Below are 20,560 nucleotides of genomic sequence, written 5' to 3' on the forward strand. Positions count from 1 at the left end.
TATTATAAAATGCTGCAGTTTTCTAATTAAACACCAGGGTGTTCATATCTGTATAATCAGGCATGACAGTACAGAGGAGTGGAATTATCCCTCTGATTAATTATTTGTACTTTAATAACTTGGGGAGCACCCACCAAGAGCAGACTCATGGCAAATGTAACTTGGGGCAGTCTCCAGTGAGTGTGCAGTCAAAACAGCAAGCCAGCCAGAAAGGGGAAAAAAAAAATTTTGGGTTTATTCACAGGGTCCTCAGAGTGCAGACTCAAAGCTGCAGACAAAGGATACAGGAATGCACAGTTTATCCCATGTGGAAATGGGATCCTGTGGGTCCAGAGCTCAAGGAGTGAGCCAGTTTTGGTGGACAGAAGGTGGGACTCAGAGTACAATTCCACAGCACCTCCTTCCTCGTGGAACTGCTCTCCATAGCTTGGTTTGATGTTTCCTGCTCACCAGCTCAGCTTTAAAGCTCAAAAAGGCCCAAAGCAGCTCCCTGAACTTCACCTGTAGCTACACAGCAGAGCAGATCATGCTCCAAGCTTGGAGAATCTGAAAAAGTTCCCCACAAAGTCAGCGTTTGGGGTTGTAAATCCAGTGCTGCAGCCCTGCCCACTCTTTCCAAACATGGGGAGTAAGTGTGTGCCAGAAAAATCATCTCCCCATCTTCCCTCGTGCTCCTCAGCTGATGCTGAGCTCATCCCAGTCTCAAAATCCAGGGGAAATCTGTCCTCTTGGCAGATTGCACCTGGGTCAGGCTGACAGGAGCTGCCTCAGGCAGGATTGACCCATTGGGCTCTTTCTGGAGGTGCCCCAAAATGTGCCCACAGCGCACTCAGAAGTTTTGTTTCTGTGGTAACTGATCCTATCCCTAACCTGTCCTGCCATGGAGTTTTTTTCAGTGCTAACAGACAAGTAAACCAGCACTTGTGTCTCATTTCCTTGGCATGAAGTGACAGAGAAGCAAAAAAGAGAGGGAAATAAAATCTCACCCTCATCTTATGCCTTGTCAGCCTCTGTGAAATCCAGACTCCAGTGGGATAATTCCTGATGTGCTCCAAGGCAAAGCATTTCAGGAGCTGAATCATCTGGGGGATCATGAAATGTCTCCTGGTTCCTTTCCTTTCCTCTCCCTCCCCTCCCACTCCATGCTGTAGTTATTATTTTGAAACAAGCTGGAAAGTTTTTGAGAAAAACTCTTATTGTAGATATCCTCAAGTCTGAACCTGGCTGAGGATTTTTTAAAGTCCTGTCATGAGGGAAATGATGTCTTGGTCTAAAGATCAGCATAATGCCTCCATTGATACTACAATTGGCCCACACCAAAATATTTTGGTACCACAGAATTATTTACTGACACCTTTGATTTGATTTTGGTTTAAGAGTTTTGATTGGGCTCTGAAAATTGTCCTTTGACAGAGCTGCTGCTTTTTCCTACAAACACAGAATCCCAGAGTTGTTTAGGGTGGAAGGGACCTTAAAGATTATCCAGTTCCACACCCTGCCATGGGCAGGGACACCTTCCACTATCCTAGTTTGCTCCCAGCCCTGTCCAGACTGGCCAGGAACATTTCCAGGGATGGGGCACTTTTTCTGTTTAAGTACATTCAAGTCAATGCCCCTGGCAGGGTTTAACTGGAAAGAAAGTTACCAGGAAATGATAAAATTAATGTGATGATAAGCTTTGGAGATGAAGTTGGAAGCTGAGACAGCTCCTGAAGTCTTCAAAGATGGTTCAAGATCTAGCAAGGGTTACAGCACCAAGCTGATGAAATCCTCCATTGCCACATCCTGTGAGGTTAGGCCGGGATACAGACAGGAATTCCACTTTGTCCCTGTGAGAGCCAGAGGAAAACACAAACCTTTTGGAAACCCCTGAGCTTTCCCTCAGTGACCCTTTTGCCTTGGGAAGGAGCACCCAAGTGCTGCACCAGCAGGAGGAGTGGGTGCTGTGATGTCACCTGGGTTGTGTTGACATGGAATGCAGGCCATGTCCTGAGGCATCTGCAGAGGCATCACTGCTCTGGGAGCTGTGGGACAGTGTTGGACCTGGGTGGATTTGAGATGCTGCTCCTTACCCTCTCCTGTTTAGCTTCCCTGACCAGCCCTGTCCAGGCAGGTTTCGTTTCTCAGCATTCTCAGCACAGAAGAGCTGCAGAACATTCACTTGTGGGTAAGTGAAATGGGTCTGGGCTTATTCCTTCTGCTGAGGGAATAAAGGTGTGGCCTGTGCTGCAGCCTGATGCACCTTCCACTCCCTAAACCAGGATTTTATCCCACCTGCCTATGGGACGTGGTCAATGGTGCATCCCACCCCAAATTCCCAGGCAGTGCTTGGCAAAGTTTAGGTTTGGGGAGGTGACAGCGATGTCACGTTGTGAGAGATCAAATAACAGATCCAGGGAGGGCATTCTCACCTTTTACTCTGCTGAGACCCACCTGCAGAGCTGCTCCAGCCCTGGGGCCAGCAGCAGAAGGACGTGGAGCTGCTGGAGAGAGTCCAGAGGAATCCATGGAGCTGCTCCAAGGGCTGGGGTCCCTCTGCTCTGGAGGCAGACTGGGGGTGTTCACCTGGAAAAGGCTCCAGTGAGACCTCAGAGCCCCTTTCAGTGTCTAAAGAGGCTCCAGGAGAGCTGGAAAGGATTTTGGGACAAGGGATGGAGGTACAGGACATTGGGAATGCCTTCCCACTGCCAGAGGGCAGGGATGGATGGGATATTGGGAAGGAATTCCTGGGTGTGAGGGTGGGGAGGCCCTGGCACAGGTTTCCCAGAGAAGCTGTGGCTGCCCCTGGATCCCTGGAAGTGTCCAAGGCCAGGCTGGACAGGGCTTGGATCAATCTGGGATAGTAGAAGTTGGAGTTGGAATGGAGTTGGAAAAATGATTTTTAAATCCCTTCCAACCCCAAGCATTCTGTGATTCCCTGTTTCTCTGCTTCCATGGATATTTCTGTTTCATTGCTCAGGGATGTCCTGCCCCTGTCCAGCACAGGCTGTGACTCTGCTGAATGTGTCCAAAATGTCCCTTTTTGTACCCAGGCTGTGGCCTCCGACCATCCTACGAGTCCTTCCAGAAGACTGGCAAGAGGATTGGCACAGGGACAGATGTCAGGCCTGGGGAATTGCCATGGCTCGTGAGCATCCAGAGCCATGGGAAGCACATCTGTGGAGGCACCATCATCAGTGCACTGTGGATTCTAACTGCAGCCCACTGCTTTGCAGATGAGCTGTGAGTGCCCCAGGGGTGGGAGGGCAGCCCAGGCACAGGGTGGGGTGACTTTCCTCCAGGTGGGTGCAGGATGTGCATCTCCTCCTGTGCCACATTTGTGTGACTGAGCCCTAAAAACAGGGGTTGTCTCGTCTGCGGGAGACAGGCCCATATTTGAACACAGAAATGTGCAGAAATCTGCATAACCATTTCCAATGCCTTTGGACTTTTTGATTTTGTAGGGTTAATTCATTTCCTGGTGTTCCCAGAGCTTTGACTTCTGGAGATGTGGTTGGGTTCAAGCAGAAGGGAAATACTTTGAGGGATGTGGTTGGGTTCATCCCTCAGTACTTTGAGGGATGGCCAAGCAGCCTTGAATAAATGCCCCCAATGCTATTCTGATGGCCCCAAACACATCTTGTGCACCTGTTCCAGTACCTTGTAAATGTGATGTATTCCATTCTAGCTCATTATATCCCCCAAATTACCTTTGCTTTCACACACCAAACACCTTTACCTCATGGAGACTCTGAATTTAAAACACCAAGTTCTGGATAAATCAACTCCATGCTGTATCCAGGGAAAGAGTCCAGCCCTCTGTGAGTCCCCTCCAAAATGTGGCAGCCGAGACTGCTTGGTGACAAATGACCAGCACAGCCTGAGCAGCTGGGTCTGAGCAGCCAGCCCAGGGCACAGAGATCCAAAAGATCCAGACCATTCCATCTGCTTGGTAGTGACTGGGTTATTTATAGTCTGCATTCACATTCTACCTCTGCACCTCTCTGCCCTGGAAATCGTCCTTTCCTAGGAGTTGAGGGTAAATTCCTTGGGTATTTATAGCTGAACTGCCTCAGCCACCATCATGCCCTGTTCTGGGGAGAAGGACCAACCTCCATAACCCAAATCCTTCACGTTCACCATGTCCTGTTTTGTTTTTAAGGCCAGCAGATCTGAGGGTGGCAGTGGGGAGAGTTGACCTCAGCTTCCCGCTGGAGGAGCACAACCCGGACAGCCTGATCCTGCACGAGGAGTTCAACAGAACCAGCCTGCAAAATGACATTGCCCTGATCCTGCTCAGCAGTCCCATCAAGTTCAACATGGAGAAAATTCCCATCTGCCTGCCCTTCGTATGTGACATGGACATGTGGCAGCACTGCTGGGCTGCTGGCTGGGAGGGCACAAATGCAGGTGAGGTGCTGGGGGAGATGAGTTTGCTGGTGGAAAATGGGGTTTATCTATTTAAAGTGGCTGTCCTCTCCCATGAGGGGTTTCACAGGCAAAGTTCCACTCTCCACCTTCCTGGTTTATGCATCCAGACCAGCCCCAGCCTCTGCACATCCACCAGTTCCCTGTTCAGGGCAAGAACCAGTCACCAGCAGACCCCCAGAGCAAAATCTGGGACTTATTTTGGCACCACATCCAAACTTTGGACCTCATTTTGGCAGCCAGATTAAGACAATCTCCACCCTGGTGGGTAAATAAGAACAGAATCATGACATTATCAGGGCTGGAAGGGACCTTAAAGCTCATCTTATTCCAATCCCCTGCCCACCTTCCACTATCCCAGGTTGCTCAGAACCCCATCCAGCCAGGTCTTGAACACTTGTCACCTTGTAGGACCCTTGTGGGTAACTTCAGCTTGATATTCTGTAAATCACCCAGTTAGGCTGGGTCTAAAATGGTCTGGACTAAAGGAAATGAAGGTCTATATTTGGCTTAATGCCTCTCTGAGCTGGATTGAATTATTGGTTCTGGCCACTCCTTCCTTCACTCATTTGGGACTGCAGACTGCTGTTGCTAATTGATCTCATTTAAGCCCTAATGAAAGCAGTTCCAGCACTGATTGTGACCCAAAATGTCTATCCTGAACAAATGTCACTAATTAGCCAATGAGCTGTTTCATTATTGGAAAGAATTAATCAGGACTGGGAGGGCAGGGGGTGCCTTGGAACTTGAGTGGTCCTTCCCAGGATGCAGTAAGTGAATATCCCATTGAATCCTTGCTATTCTGCTCCAATTGCTGGGTTTTTTTCCCCATGAAACTTTGCATTTGCCTTCTTAGGCTTCATTTTCCTCCCTCAACAGTAACACACAACACTCTCACAGTTGTGAGGCTCTCCCACTTCACCAAGGTAACATGTTCCCAAAACAGAGGGGTTGCTGCAGAGTCCCTCTGACGGATTTTTTTTTTGAGCTCCTCTGTGCAAAATCCATGGAGCAGCTCTGGGGATTGGCCTTGTGGTGCTCTGTGGGCTCAGCTGACACAGATTCTACTTCCAAAATTTGGTGTCAATGTGCTCAGCCCCGGAACCCCCCACCCTCTGTCTGGTAGAGGCTTCAGAAGAAATCCAGCAGCAGCTGAGCGTGGTGAGAGGGGGTGTGAGGGTGTGATATGGGCAAAGCCAAAAGGTACAGGATCAGGGAATGGTTTGGGTTGGAGGGACCTTAAAACTCATCCCATCCCACCCCCTGCTATGGCCAGGGACACCTTCCTCCATCCCAGGTTGATCCAAGCCCTGTCCAGCCGGTCCTTGGACACTTAGAGGGATTCAGGGGCAGCCACAGCTTCTCTGGGCACCATCTGCCAGGGCCTCCCCACCCTCACTGCCAAGAATTCCTGCCCAATATCCCATCTAACCCTGCCCTCTGGCAGTGGGAAGGCATTCCCTGTGTCCTGTCCCTCCATCCCTTGTCCCAAAACCCTCTCCAGCTCTCCTGGACCTCCTTTAGGCTCTGGAAGGGGCTCTGAAGACTTCCCAGAGCTTTCTCTTCCCCAGGTGAACACCCCCAGCTTCTCTCCATGACAGGAGAGCTTCACCTTCCTGGAAATTCCTCCACCACAGCATTTTCATCTTTGGGCACTTCCATCTTAGCTGGAAAAGGGACGTGACAGCTTTCCAGCTTTTAGATCTTGTCATTCTCAGTTTCCTGAAGGTTCTGGGAGGATTTAACCCAGTGAAATATGAAACAAGGAGTGAGTTTCAAATGATCTGAAGGTCTCAGTTTTATCCTTTAGACTCAGGTTCACTTTAGAGAGAAACATGGGTGAAATATTTGGGGTTTCCAAATAGCCCAGCACATTTTTCAGTCTTTTTGTCACTTGCAGGTGCCAGCTGTGATTTCTGTGTTCCCAACCCAAGGGAAGAATAAATCAGATATTTCCTTTGGGTCACTTTGTGAAGATACAGCTGGTCCCCTGGGTGAGGCGTGGCATTGCAGCCCTCCCTGAGGACAACAATGTTTAGATTGGATATTAGGAAAAAAATTATTTCCTGGGAGAGTTGTTGGGCATTGGAACAGCTGCTCAGGGCAGTGGGGGAGTCCCCATCTCTGGAGGAATTTAAAAGCCATGTGGATGTATATTGTATTTGAAGGGTGCCCCAATGAAGGAAGGAATAATGAATCTGACTCCAGGTTCTCAGAAAGCTAATTTATTATTTTATGATACTATATTATATTAAAGAATTCTATGTTATACTATACTATAGAATACAGAAAGGATACTTACAGAAGGCTAAAAAGATAATAATGGAACTCGTGACTCTTTCCAGAGTCCCGACACAGCTTGGCCAATGAGTCAAAACAACTCACAGCAAAAAGCAATGAAACAATCACCTGTTGGATAAACAATCTCCAACCACATTCCAAAGGAGCAAAGCACAGGAGAAGCAAATGAGATAATATTGTTTTCATTTTTCTCTGAGGCTTCTCAGCTTTTCAGGATAAAAATCCTGGGCAAATGGAATTTTCCCGAGAATATGAATGTGACAGATGTGGCACTTGGGGACAGGGATCAGAGGTGGCCTTGGCAGTGCTGGGGGAACAATTGGACTGGATGATCTCAAAGGTTGTTTCCAAAGTAAATTATTCCATGATTCTATAATTCTATTAGAATTCTATGGAAAGCTCAGTGGACTTTGATCTGCAGAGGCTTGCACAGGATCCCATGAAAAGCCCCTCAGACTGAGTTCCCAAAAAACCACAAGTGAGAAACCCTAGGTGTGCAGGACAGCTGAACTCATCTCAGGTGATCACTGAGACCACCAGCAGGAAAATCCACCCCTTTGGGGGTTTCCCAGTAGTCTGGTATCCCTGGCAGTGTCCAAGGCCAGGTTGGATGGGGCTTGGAGCAGCCTGGGATATTGAAAAGTTTCGCAGCCCATGGCAGGGGGTGGCACTGCATGATCTTTAAGGTCCCGTTCCACCCAAACCATTCTGGGATTCTGTGATAAACTCAGGAGCACAAACTCGTCACTGCCAACACTTGGGGATCTCCTGTGACCCCAAAACCCCACGGTTCTGCCCAGAGACCCCATTGCCCTGAGATACTTTAGGAATCCAGCTGAGATTCTTCCCAAGGGAAGCCTCCAGCTGCTCTGCAGCTTTGTTGATCCTTCTCTTTTCACTTGCTGCAGCATCCCATGTGCTGCAGAAAGCAAGGATGAAGCTGATCAACAGGGAGAAATGCCTGAAGCACATCCCACACCTCGTGGGGGGAACGATGTGTGCTGAGACAGAGCAAGGAGGAGGAGAAGGAGGAGGAGGAGGAGGAGGCTGTCAGGTAAAGGGACCATCCTGGTCTGCTTCATGGCCAGGTTACACCCCGAAAGGAGACAGAAATGGTTTTCCAGGAGCTTCAAGACAAAAAAATTGGGAGGGAAGTTTAATCTGGGGGTGTTTAATTTAGATAAGAAGCATTTCTCAGGTGAGGCCTTGGCTCTGACCCAAATGTGCTTGGTTGGTCTGTGGGTGCCAGAATGAGTCACATCTTGTGGCAGTGTGTTGGTGACAGAGAATGAGGGACTTTTCAAGCTAAATTACAGTCTGAGCAGTGTTTGATATTAGGGAGCTGACACAAACACCCAAATGAGGCAAAACTCACTCACAACTTGTGCCCTCACAACACATTCCACCCCCAGGATCGTTGTCCTGGAGTCACATGAAGCCTGGAAGCCAAAAATTCACTTTGTCTTTCACAGCGTCCAAATTCCAGCCCCTCTCCTGAAAGACTGACAAGGACTGGGCTCTCCTGCAGCCTCTGGTTCCAGGGTGAGATTTCCCTCCTCCACTGGGAAATGTTTTTTCTTGGAATCACAGAGGGGTTTGGGTTGGACAGGGCTTTAAATCTCACCCCCTGCCATGGGCAGGGACATCTTCCATTATCCCAGGCTGCTCCAAGACCCATCCAGGTGTGTTTTATACATGTCCATGGGTTTGGAGGGGTCTGGATGGGGAGACACATGGATGGACAGCTCCATCCTGTAGGAATTACTCAAACCAGCACCCAGGACAGAGAGAGATCCTCTAACCTTTAGGCAAAGGCAGGGGGCACCAGAACCATGGGATGCTCAGGGAAAGTTTGCTTTGCAAAATGATTTTGTGATTAGCCAGAGAGCATCTGCCTCTGAAACCATACAAGTGACTTTCCCCTCCACTAAATTAAATCTAAAAATGTTAAAAAGAAACCTGCCACAAGATAACATTAACATGATTAAAGGATTCAATGCCCAGCCCAGCCTAGCCTGAAGTTCTGTGGGTGAATGATGCTGGTGAAATAGCAGAAGCACTTGTTCCCAGCAAAATGAATCTCCTGGACTCAGAAAGCTGATGAAGAAGCTATGTAGATCCACAATAATGACAGAGTTGTCTGAGGAATGAAGTAGGAATGTGAGATTTCCAAGCAGTGGAAGCACATGTCCTTTGCATGGGTGATAAAACTCAGAATTCAGCATCTCTCTGACTTTAGTGGGATCTTGACCAGGCAGGAATGCTTTGTAAACTGGAATAAAAGGAACAGGACAAAAACAGAGCTGAGGATAGAAGTTGTACTTTTCAGGGATGAAACAAGTGACAGGACTTGCCACCAGATTTTGCTGATTTGCTGGAGGGGAAGCGTTTTGCTGCTGGATGGTTTCCTGGATTTCTGAGAAGTGCTATTAAAGCCATGGGGGACATTTTGATCTCAACAGGCTGGGTCAGCAACCTGGTGATGGCCTGGTATAGGACAGGGCTGAACCTGATGCTTCTTCTGCAGCAGGGACCACTGGGCAGAATCCCTGAATTATTTAGGTTAGAAAAGCCTTCCAAGATCATCAAGTCCATCCTGTGACCAATCCCCACCTTGTCCCCAGCCCAGAGCACTGAGTGCCACATCCAGACCTTCCTTGGACACCTCCAGAGATGGGGACTCCAAACCTCCCTGGGTATGCCTGACCACCCTTCCAGGGAAGAATTTTTTTCCAATATCCAATCTAAACCTCCCCTGACACAGCTTGAGGCCGGTTTCCCTTGTCTTGGAGCAGAGCCTGACCCCCATGGCTGTCCCCTGCTGTCAGGGAGTTGTGCAGAGCCACAAGGTCCTCCCTGAGCCTCCTTTTCTCCAGGCTGAACCCTTCTCCCAGCTCCCTCAGCCCCTTCTGGTGCTCCAGCCCCTTCCCCAGCTCTGTTCCATTCCCTGGACACCGTCCAGCCCCTCACTGTCCCCCTTGGAGTGAGGGACAGAACTGGACAATCCATCTGCCCTGTGGGCAGTGCAGCCTCTCAAGCTTTGATTGCCTGTGAGGATTGCAGGGTTTGTGTCAGATGAGAGTGAGGGCAGATCTCAAAATGCCCAAATCCTTCACGTCCTCATCTCTGTCGTGGAGACAGAGCAGCCCTGGGCATGGCATTGGTCTGCTCCATCCAGCTGTCTCCTGGGGAGCTGCCAGGCTCCAGATCTTGCATGGATCAGGAGCCACCCAGGAGTCCCTGGGGAAAGGCCAGGAAGGATTAGAAACTTGGGCAAGGCAGAGATTCCTGGTCAGGGAACAAACCCTGGAGATGCTGAGTTTGCTCTAGTAGCTGTAGCCCAAGGAAGTCTGGACACAGAGGAAATAAAAGCCTGATATTAACCTTTCCTGGGATTTGCTGGGGATCAGGATCCATGCTTTCATGTCCAGAACCCGGCTAAGGCAGGAAAATTGCTGGACTTGAGGTTGGAAATCCACATAATCCACATCAGGATCCAAATCTGTGAACTGTGATGGAGGGAACAACTTTTCACATGGGGAGACAGTGACAGGACAAAGGAGAATGATTGTAAACCAGAAGAAGAGATATTTAGATGGGATATTAGGAAGGAATTCTTCCCTGTGAGGGTGGTGAGGCCCTGGCATGGGTGAAGCTGTGGCTGCTCCATCCCTGGAAGTGTCCAAGGCCAGGCTGGACAGGGCTTGGAGCAACCTGGGATAGTGGAAGAAATTCTTCCTGATGTCCAACCTGAACCTCCCCTGGTGCAGCTTGAGGCCACCTCATGAATAGAGAAGCCAAGAATAAAAAGACTCAGACATCTCACCAGCTGCCCTCATACCAGACCAGCCTAATTTGTGGATAGCTGACCATGTTCCACTAATAACTCAAGGAGATTGAATAGCAGAGCTCCCAAGTATTTGTACCTAAAAAAAAATAATCCATTCCCTTAAAAAGAAAAATCTATTCTATCCCAATTCCCTGGCAGTTCTGCAGACAAATATATGGATTGGCTGGGAATTAACACTACCAGGAGCTGTAATTGACTTATAGTTCTATTTAGTCATAAACATTAACATTAATGGATGTTCAGGGGGTACAAGTGCTAAAGAACAGACACTGGAGATGGCCTATGTATTATTTTTTTGTGTGCTACATTTCTTCCATGACCCCATGAACCACAATTGATGTCTCATTCCTTGCTTTCTTAAGCATCTTTTGTTAGGCTCTGATGCAATGGTAACTTGAACAATAATTAGAGTATAAGGGGCTCACAAAGCAAATGCCTCCTTCAGTGCCTTCCCTGCCCAGGCAAAATTCAGTAAATGGCCCAATTATAGTTCAGAGGGGCTGTGGGGGGAGCTCTGATGTGGTGATTAGGACAAAGTGTGTTCAGCTGGAGTCACAGGTCACCTACAGTTCAGCAGCACATGAAGGGGGGCCAGGCCCTGCTCTGATTCCAGGGGAAGGAATAGTTGTGTGACCCCCAGGAGCAGTGGGGTGGTTCCAGCTCAGGTGAGTGCTGGGCTGCAGGTATCCACCCCTTCCTACAGCCTGCAGCAGAGGGGATTTTGGCCATAAATCACACCGTGGTTGGGGTTTAAAGGACCCTTAAAGCTCAGCTGGTTCCAACTTTCCACTATCCCAGGTTGCTCCAAGTCCTGTCCAACCTGGCCTTGGACATTTCCAGGGATCCAGGGGCAGCCACAGCTTCTCTGGGCACCCTGTGCCAGAGCCTCCCCACCTTCCCAGGGAACAATTCCTTCCCAATATCCCATCTAACCCTGCTTTCTTTCAGGTTAAAGCCATTCCCCCTTTTCCCATCTCTAAAAATGCCTTTTAAAGCCTCTGGGATGCTCAAGGCTCTCATCCCACAGAGCTGGAGCAAAAGCAGAAGTTTTTGTGCAAACCTGGATGGGGTTTCCCAGCCATTTCACAAATGTCTGTTTTATAACCATCAGTATCTACAGAACCATCTTTCCATCAAGAGGGAGAAAAAAGCCCTGGTGATGGGAGTCACTGAGTTTGATTTAAGCATCTGTGCTAAAATGACATCAAGCCCTTTGTGTGTGTTTATTGCTCCCCATGAACTGAAATCCAGCTGAAGGGGTTTAGCTCACAGAGGGGCACTTGGCTCCAAGGCAGGACAGTGTCTACATTTAATTCCCTATTAGATATTCCAGGATATCCCCTGGAATCCCACTGCTCCCACCTCAAACTATGTCCCAGTGACTGCAATGGGAGCCTGACATTTGCACTGGAAAAACTCTGGCATCCTTTCACAAGATTTTGCCTCCTTTTGCTGGTCCAAACATGGCCCCAAAACTGCCACAAAAGACTCATGAAATAGAATTTTCTGACGGAAAGAATTCTGCAAATGAAAACTGTGTTTTTATAGGTAGTTGTCATGGATTCGAGGAGAAGAGCACAAACCAGGGTAGTGTGGTCAGTCCCTGAAGCTGCTCAAAACACCTGAACAGAGGTGGTTAAATTATGGTCTGGCTGCAGTCTGTAGGGATGGGGAGCATCCACAGGAGCTCTGAGGACCTTCTGCCTATCAGCCAGATGCTCCCTGGGGCCAGGAGTCGAAACTATCTACATTTCAGTCCAAAGTTATTACAAACTGCACAAAAAAAATGTGCTTTATTATTGTATCTTACCTTAAAAATAGAATCACAGAATCACTGAGGTTGGAAAAGCCCTCTGAGATCAAGTCCAGCCATTCCCTTGGCACTGCCAAGGCCACCACAAAACCATGTCCCCAGGTGCCACATCCACCTGTTTTCTGAACATTTCCAGGGTTGGTGACTCCACCACTGCCCTGGGCAGATGTGCCAGGGCTGGACAACCCTTTCACTGCAGGCATTTTTCCTAATATTCAATGTAAACCTCCTGTGGTGCAATTTGAGGCTGTTTCCTCTTTTCCTGTCAGAGAGAGGGATCCACACCCTATCATTTTATGGATTTCCCATCACTGAACTGTTGCTACCACCATGAGGTGTTTCTTTTTCCCGAGGGACAGATTGTTTCAAGCAGGAAGGTGCCCTGGGAAGCCCCAGAACAAAGCAGTGGAGAGGTGTTTCTGCATTTGCAGAACCTCCAGTTTTCTTCTGAAGGGCGCTTTGATGTGCAGCTCACAAGAATCAGAACATTTTTCCATGAGTTTTTAGGGCTTTCATTACTTTATCATTTCATGGTGTGGGCAGACAAGTGAGCACGTGCAGGGTCTGATGCTTCATTCCTTAATCTGTGAGAAATTAATTCCCAATGCAAGACCCTGGGGTGATGAGGAGGATGAGGTCGAGCGTCTCTTGTGCTTTCTTCCCCTGGGTCACAGATTTTATTCCCTCAGACTGAAGCTGTTTGGGAGTCCAGCTTGGCTTTGTGTGCCTGGTGGGGAGCAGAACACCTCTGGATCCAGCTGAACACGAAATCCCAGCTTGCCCTGGGCTTGGGGAATGGCTGTGATGACTCAGAAGAGCCATTTCTCATTCCATGACAGCTTTGAGGGGAAGCTGTGACTCACAGGCACATCCAAATTCTTTAAAGGAATTGCCAGCCCTGTGGAAGGGGGTGGTTCAACCATCTAACTAACATGTTCTGAGATTCCCAAAACTCTTGCAAGGAGATTCCTCACCAAGGGTTCATGGAGAAACTGGGCTGTCATGAAGTGGAAGGGATTTGAACAGAGAAAGAACTTACAGGGGTAGTTTTGTTGGCATCCGTGCAAGGAATTTTGATGTTCCAGGAGGGCAAATGCCAAGATAACCAAGTTGGCCAAAGCCACAGCGTTATTCTAAGGGGTCTAATTGAAAGGTGGCTGTGCAGAGGTGCAGCAGATCCCATTTATTCTGAGTGACTGGGGGTTAAAACAGCAGCTGCAGCTCGTTATTGATAAAGAAAAAGTAATGGATGTATGGAGAAGCAATTCCAGCTGTACACTGGCCATAATAGGCTCTAATTTAGCTATTACCATGTCAGAAGAACTATGGGTAGTTCTTCAAAAACATCAGCTTGAGGCTCTGGGGGGGTCAAAAGGGCAATGAGAGCATTAGGAATTATTAGGACAGGAATAAGTGGCAAAGCAAATGTGTTGTGCCAGGGCACGACTCCTGGGAGCCTCCCTGTGTGTGATTCCCGTCCATTCCATCTGAGAAAGGAGTGGTCATTTCAGAAAAGGAGGGAAGTGGAACAGGAAGGATGAACAGGGACATGGAAGAGCTCCTGACAGCACAGGGAATAGCAGAGCAAGACTGTGAGGCTTGCAGGAGAGATGTCTGATGGGGATGTGACACATTCCCAACCTCGTGGGCAGCATGGAGAGGAGTCAAGAGCTGTCCTGGTGTCACGGCTGCTCCAAGGACATGAAGGAGGGGTGTCAGATGGCCTTATCAGGCAGCAGACCTAAAACAAAGAGAAGGAAGTGTTTTTTCTTCCATCAGATAATTAAACTATGGGAGTCGATGACCAGGATGTTGTGGGTATTTATCCTAAGGGATAAATGGATTCAAAAAGCAATTAGGCAATTTCCTGGATGAAGATCTCTCTGAGGCCATTAACCACTGGGATGTAAATACAACTCTGTAAATACTTGTCCTGCTCCTCCTCCTCCTCCTCCCCTGAGTACTTGCTGCAGATGACAGCCAGAGACAGGAGTCTGGGCCACAGGGCTTGGGCCAGAGGCATCTGCACTCTCTGTGCCACTGCAGTCACTAATGGCCCTGCTGACGTCACAGTGGGTGAATTTGGGTCATCTTCTCCCATTTTCCAGCCAGGGGATGGAGGGACAGAGGAGCTGAAGGTTCTCAAAGGGTTTGTGTGAGAGGAGTCCAGCTGCCCTGGTGCCTTTCTGACACCTGCACATAAATGTGGCCACAACCTCCTTCCTCCCACTTTGAAGACAGCTGGAAACATCTGGGCAAATGATGTTTGCCAAAGCCTCTGCCTCCAGCAGCCAGGGCAGCTCTGATGGGCACTGTTGTTATTCCCAGTGTTGTTATTCCTGTGCTGATTGCCCTCAATTTGCACAGAGCTCGCCAACATGAAAATGAAACCAGCAATGACTTGCAGGGATTGTGCATCCACCTAATGAGGATCAGATGAGTTGTTCTCCCACCCCCAGAGCTTCTCCCACCTCGGAAGATTTATGTGGCTGAACGTGTTTGTTCTGATCAATGACTGTGCCGCAGACACGAATACAAATGTAAAAGAGAGATTACACTTTTGATCCAAAGCCCACTAAAGGCAGCAGAAAGACTCCTGATGCTCAAAAAAAAAAAAAAAGGTTTTGGCTGCAGTGAAAAAGATGAAATTTTTGGTCAGCTTCAGTGAACAAAGCACCTTGTTAGGCAGTGACAGATTTTATACAACCCACAGCTATTTATCAGTGAACGTATCATTGCCTTCACCTCTCCTAATGGGAGGATTAACTTGTTTAAGGCAGGAATTCAGCACCAGATCTGATTTGTTGCGTTTGCTTTTCACTCATCTTCGAGATGACAAGAAACATGAAACAGAAGCAAAGCTGCTATTTTTAGTTTGGTTTTTCCCATCCAGAAACTTGGCACTTTAGAGGGAAAAGCAGGAGCAGGTATCTGGTGTGTGTTGCTGACCAGGATTGTTTCAGCACCAGGATACAGGAGCCTGAAAAGGCAACCTTTAATAATTCTTCCATCCTCAGAGTCATTAACCTGAGCGTTCATTAAATTAGTGTTACTGGAAGCATCACAGAGCTGAGATAATTGTCCCAGCACTCAAAAACTCGCTCCTCCCACACCCTCTCCTACACAAGGATGGAAAACCTTGGGCCAGCATTCCTGAAGGCTTAAGGTGGATACAGGGATATTCAGAAATGTCCGAGGACCGAGTTTATTTTCTCCATCTTTACTCCTATAAAAAACAGGCTCCTGATTCATCCGGGCTGCCGCTGTAATTATGTGAGATTATCACACGGGAGAGGATGATTTGGCCCATTTTGTGATAAAATCCTCATGTTAAATAGCTGAAGTTAAGAGAAATGGCATGTGAGAAGTAGTACCCAGGAAGCACAGCAGCTCAGCCCGTGTGGAAAGAGATCAGGATTTGGATCCCAGGGCTTGTGGATTAGGGAAATGCATTTGCAGCTGCTCTCTGGGCTGCTCAGAGCTTTCCTGAACTCCCTCTCTGCTCAAGTTTTAAATCACTGATTCCCCAAACATCCCCATTTCTTCACCAACCGGGAAGGGAACCAAACTCTTGGTTTTCTGAGGTTGAGATGACCCCGAGGTATTAGAAAGACTCTTTTTTCCCAGTCCCATGCCTGAAGAAGTCGAGATTTGTTCGTTCTGCTTTTCAAGGTTGTTTATTTTTCTGATCTATTACATTCTTTCTCTGACCTGCTGAGATCTGTCCTGCAGCTCTGGCTGAGGCACAGTCTGTGCATTTGGGGTGGCGTTAACTTTTTACACTAAGAACTACGTGTACTTTATTTACAATAATTTTCCAATACCTATCACCTATGTTAGACAGTCTGTCGCTACTCTAAACCAATCCAAAAGTGTCACCATCCCAGCAGAAGACAGAGAACAAGAAGGAGGAGAGGAAGGACAGAACACACCCAAATTCCTCCATCTTGCCTCTTGAACCCCCATTCTAAAACCCCAAAATTCTACTTTTTCACCCTGCAACAAATTAACAATCATTCTACTCAAACTCTTGTGGCTTGTAAATCTTCACACAAAGCTGGTGATTTTTTTCCATGGGCTAAAATCAAAGGCATGGGTGTTTTTGACTCCGTGCCAAGGTCTCTGAGCCCCTTGCCAGGGTCTCCAATCATCCAGGGCAGCCAGAGGAATGTCCTGAGTGCCGACACCAAACGGACGTGGTTAAAGAGGAAAAGAGGGGAAGAGAGGATCTGGTTGAAGAGGGAAGCAGGGTTTAAATGGGGATCTCTGGCTCTGCTGACACCTCGGGAAAGTCACATCTCTGCCCTGCTGCGGCTTTCCCAGCCCTGACCGCGATGCGACAATTCCCGCGGGGACAAACACAGGGCATCAGGAATTCACTCCAAATCAAATTGGAGGCTGAAACTGATCTGTGCAGGGGCTCGGCCGGTGCTGAAAAACTCATTTTTTGAGCGTGCTGGGCTCCCGTTCTCGTTATCCCCATGTGGGAGGCTCCCAGCTCCTTCTTCTCACCCCCAGGATAATGCCCTCGTCCCTTCCTGCCCCGAGGGGATCCGCAGTGAAATCCCGGGAATGGAATCATGTGTGGATGCTCATTCATCCCAACAGGATGCCACTGCCAAGGACGCCCGCAATGCGCAGCTCCAAGGTCACCTCTGTGGTTTTCATGGGAATTCTTGGCTCAAATGTGGTCAGGAAACCTCTTTTAGATGCTGAGTCTGAAGAGGGTCCAGCAGCACTGCTTGAGACGCAAGGATGTGGCTATAATAACAACTAACAGTGTTGATTTTATGTTTGGACTCAACAATCTGAAAGGTCTTTTCCAGCCTAAATCTCTGGTCTTTGTTAGTTCTTTCCAGCTCAGGATATTCTGTGATTCTACAAACATTTCCTCTGCATTTATCTTAATTTTTACAATCTTTGTTAGTCCTTTCCAGCTCAGGATGTTCTGTGATTCTACAAACATTTCCTCTGCATTTATCTTAATTTTTACCTCCTGAATAAATACTGAACTGGAAAAAAAAAAAAGGAAAAAAAAAAGAATATTAATGACCAGAGCCCTCCAGCTACTAGAGTGGGAATTCAGCCATAAACTTCAGCCAGTGCTGATGAGCTGCACAGGGAACTTCAGCCCCTTCCTTGCTCATTAATTAATGTGTGTTAGCTCAGGGTAGCTGCTGGCAGAAGGGGTTTCATCCATTAATGACAAAGATGTTTCCCAAAGTAGTGTGCAAACAGGGAAGGACAACATTTCCCAGTAAAGTTTGCTGTCTTGGGAAATGGATTTGTATTGAATTTGTTTACCACAAGTGCTGGTTACAAAAGGTGGAAAAAAGATTCAAGCCCACTGTGGAAGGAAATTTCTTTACAGCAGGGATGAAGGACAGCACTGAAGATGTCCTGGAATCCCACAATGGTTTGGCTTGAAATGATCTTAAAAATCCTCTAGTACCTTCCACTATCCCAGGTTGATCCAAGCCCCGTCCAACCTGGCCTTGGACACTTCCAGGGATCCAGGGACAGCCACAGCTTCTCTGGGCACCCTGTGCCAGGGCCTCACCACCCTCACAGGGAACAATTCCTTCCTAATATCCCATCCATCCCTGCCCTCTGGCAGTGGGAAGCCATTCCCTGTGTCCTGTCCCTCCATTCCTTGTCCCCAGTCCCTCTCCAGTTCTCCTGGAGCCCCTTTAGGCCCTGGAAAGGGCTTTGAGCTCTCCCTGGATCCTTCTCTTCTCCAGATAAACACCTCCAGCTCTCACACAGCCTTTCCTCAGAAAAGTGTTGCACCAGCCTTGGGTGGATTTTGTGCTGCTTTCTCTTATCTCTGGGTTTGTGTCCAGAGATTCCAGAGCTGGATGTGCTCTTGGTGCTCCAGCTACAGCAGCCAGCAGGAGACTATTCCTCTTTTTGAGGTGGCTGCAACCTGCATTTGAAGCCTTGCCCACGCTGGGTGAGTGGTGGTTGTCCTTGCAGCAGCAGGAAAGTTTTCAGGGAAGTGACTGTGGCTTCAAGAAGGATTTGTCAGGATTATTGTTTGTCTGCTGCCCAGTTCCTGGCTGCCAGCCCCCAAAATTCACAGTGGCAGGTACCCAGCACCTCCACGCAGCAGCTCTGCAGAGGAGACAAGGACTGGGTGAGCAGTCACAGCAAATGTTCCTTTTCTCTCTGGGATGGTGTCTCCTGCTGACAGGTCCCAGGTATCCTCCTGGGGCCTCAGGAGCACGTGGAAAAGGCTGGGAATGACAGGGACTCAGTGCACTGAGCCAGACCTTGGGACTGATCCCTTCCTCTTACCTCTTCTTATCTATTTATTCTGCAGGATCTCAGCGCTGAGCTGCGAAATTTCGAATGCAAATTCCCTTTTTTCCCCTCCCCAAATCCTCACGAACCTGTGACAGAGATTGATTTTCCCACTCAGGCTGCTCTGAGGGACCTGAGGCTGTTTCCAGCTGTAACATTCCTGCTTCTGCCACAGGTGGACAGCGGGGGACCTGTGGTCTGCAGCTACTGGAACACCATGAAGTGGTTCCAGGTCGGCATCATCAGTGGAGGAAACCCAAACCACAGGATTTTAACACCTGTTTACAGCTACCAGGACTGGATTGAGAAGGAAACAGCCATAAGGGGAAAACCTTTCTTCACTGAGGGTGTGGACAGTGGAGCGCATCTCAGGGTTGCTCGTTCCAGGGCTGGAACACAGGTGGTGTTTCTGGGGTATTGTCCCCTTTTATTCATGTTTTTAATTGCAATTACATTACCCTGAGAGAAGGTTTTTGAAAATAAAAGTCAGAACTGCCACTTCACTCCTTTTTCTGAGGCCAACCTGCTCGATGTCACTGACATGGACACAGCGACCAACAGGAGTATTGTAATTTTGGGGTGCCCTGTGGCAGAAGAAATAATTAATCTGACTCCATGTTCTCAGAAGGCTAATTTATTACTTTACGATACTATATTATATTAAAGAACACTATACAAGGCTATACTAAAGAATACAGAAAGGATGCTTACAGAAGGCTAAAAATGTAATAGTGAAACTCGTGACTCTCTCTGGAGTCTGACACAGCTTGGCCCCAATTGGTCAATGAGTCAAAACAATTCACATGAAACCAATGAAACAATCACCTGTTGGATAAACAATCTCCAACCACATTCCAAAGCAGCAAAACACAGGAGAAGCAATGAGAAAAGAATTTGTTTTCCTTTTTCTCTGAAGCTTCTCAGCTTCCCAGGAGAAGAATCCTGGGTAAAGGGATTTTTCCAGAGAATATGACTGTGACAAGGGAGATGTCCCAATGAGACAGGGAGGGAGGCAGAGGGTGGAGAAATGAAATGAAGGAGGCAGGATTTGGGCAAGAAGGGCCATAATCCCCTGGAAAACACAGACATTCCACACTGCTGGGTCACACTGGACTCAGCAACTTGCTAAGCTCAGATGCCAAGTGGAGATGTGGCATCTGAAGGTGCTGATCCCCTTGGGAAGTTGAACCCCAGAGGAAGAGATTCGCTCCCTCGTTATCATTAGATTTTGTGGGATAGCTCTGGGCTTTTGAATCTTACAGATCAGCTGGACTAATTTATTTTGGTCTAATTTTAACTAATTTTATTTTTATTAAGAGCACCCACAGAGAGCTCGGCCCCTCCTCAGGTGCTGTCAAACTTCTGGGACAGAACCACTGAGGCACTGGAAGAGGTTGCCCAGAGAAGCTGGGGCTGCTCCTGGATCCCTGAAAGTGTCCAAGGCCACTTGGAGGAACCTGGGATAATGGAAGGTGTCCCTACCGTGGCAGGGGTTGGGATGGGGTTTAAGGTTCATTCCAACCCAAACCATTTTGTGATTTTGTGATGAGAGAAGTGTTTGGGGACTATCCAGAAAATGCTGCCTACAAAACCCCTTCAGTCTTATAAATAATCAAAATTAATCCTTTGCAAGTCAATGGCAAAGCAAAAGGAAATAGATTTTATTTTTTTTCCACTCTATTAGAAGTGTTTTTTTCCTGAATTGCTGAGAGCTTCACATCCCAGCTCCACATCCCAGCCTGAGCAGGTCCTCCACATCCTTCCATTCTACACATGGTCCTTTATCAATCTCCAGCATTCCAAACATGTTCTGCTGTTCACAAGGAAGGTTCAGCTTTTCTCGGAAGTGATGGGGAAGGAGAGAGGGAGCAAAGTCCCCTTCATGT

General features: G+C 48.1%; 1 protein-coding gene across 1 annotated transcript; it reads left to right on the forward strand.

Moving 5' to 3' along the window:
• Nucleotides 1–54: 54 nt before the first annotated feature.
• Nucleotides 55–19,172, forward strand: PRSS55 (serine protease 55). Its single transcript, XM_039697633.1, has 6 exons — nt 55–2,167; nt 3,033–3,222; nt 4,142–4,389; nt 7,617–7,862; nt 8,237–8,250; nt 18,850–19,172. Exons 1-6 carry the CDS (start codon nt 2,059–2,061, stop codon nt 19,135–19,137), a joined length of 1,095 nt encoding a protein of 364 aa, XP_039553567.1. The 5' UTR covers nt 55–2,058; the 3' UTR covers nt 19,138–19,172.
• The last annotated feature ends 1,388 nt before the right edge of the window (nt 19,173–20,560 follow it).

The sequence above is a fragment of the Passer montanus genome, unplaced genomic scaffold (genome assembly GCF_014805655.1).
Source record: "Passer montanus isolate IOZ18808 unplaced genomic scaffold, ASM1480565v1 scaffold119, whole genome shotgun sequence".
Lineage (NCBI taxonomy): Eukaryota > Metazoa > Chordata > Aves > Passeriformes > Passeridae > Passer > Passer montanus.

Excerpts from the sequence above, each read along its gene's own strand:
- PRSS55 (XM_039697633.1), top strand. The coding sequence starts at position 2,059 with ATGCTGCTCCTTACCCTCTCCTGTTTAGCTTCCCTGACCAGCCCTGTC. Across the intron at positions 3,223-4,141 it reads CACTGCTTTGCAGATGAGCT|GCCAGCAGATCTGAGGGTGG; the intron begins GTGAGTGCCCCA and ends TTTGTTTTTAAG. Across the intron at positions 4,390-7,616 it reads CTGGGAGGGCACAAATGCAG|CATCCCATGTGCTGCAGAAA; the intron begins GTGAGGTGCTGG and ends CACTTGCTGCAG.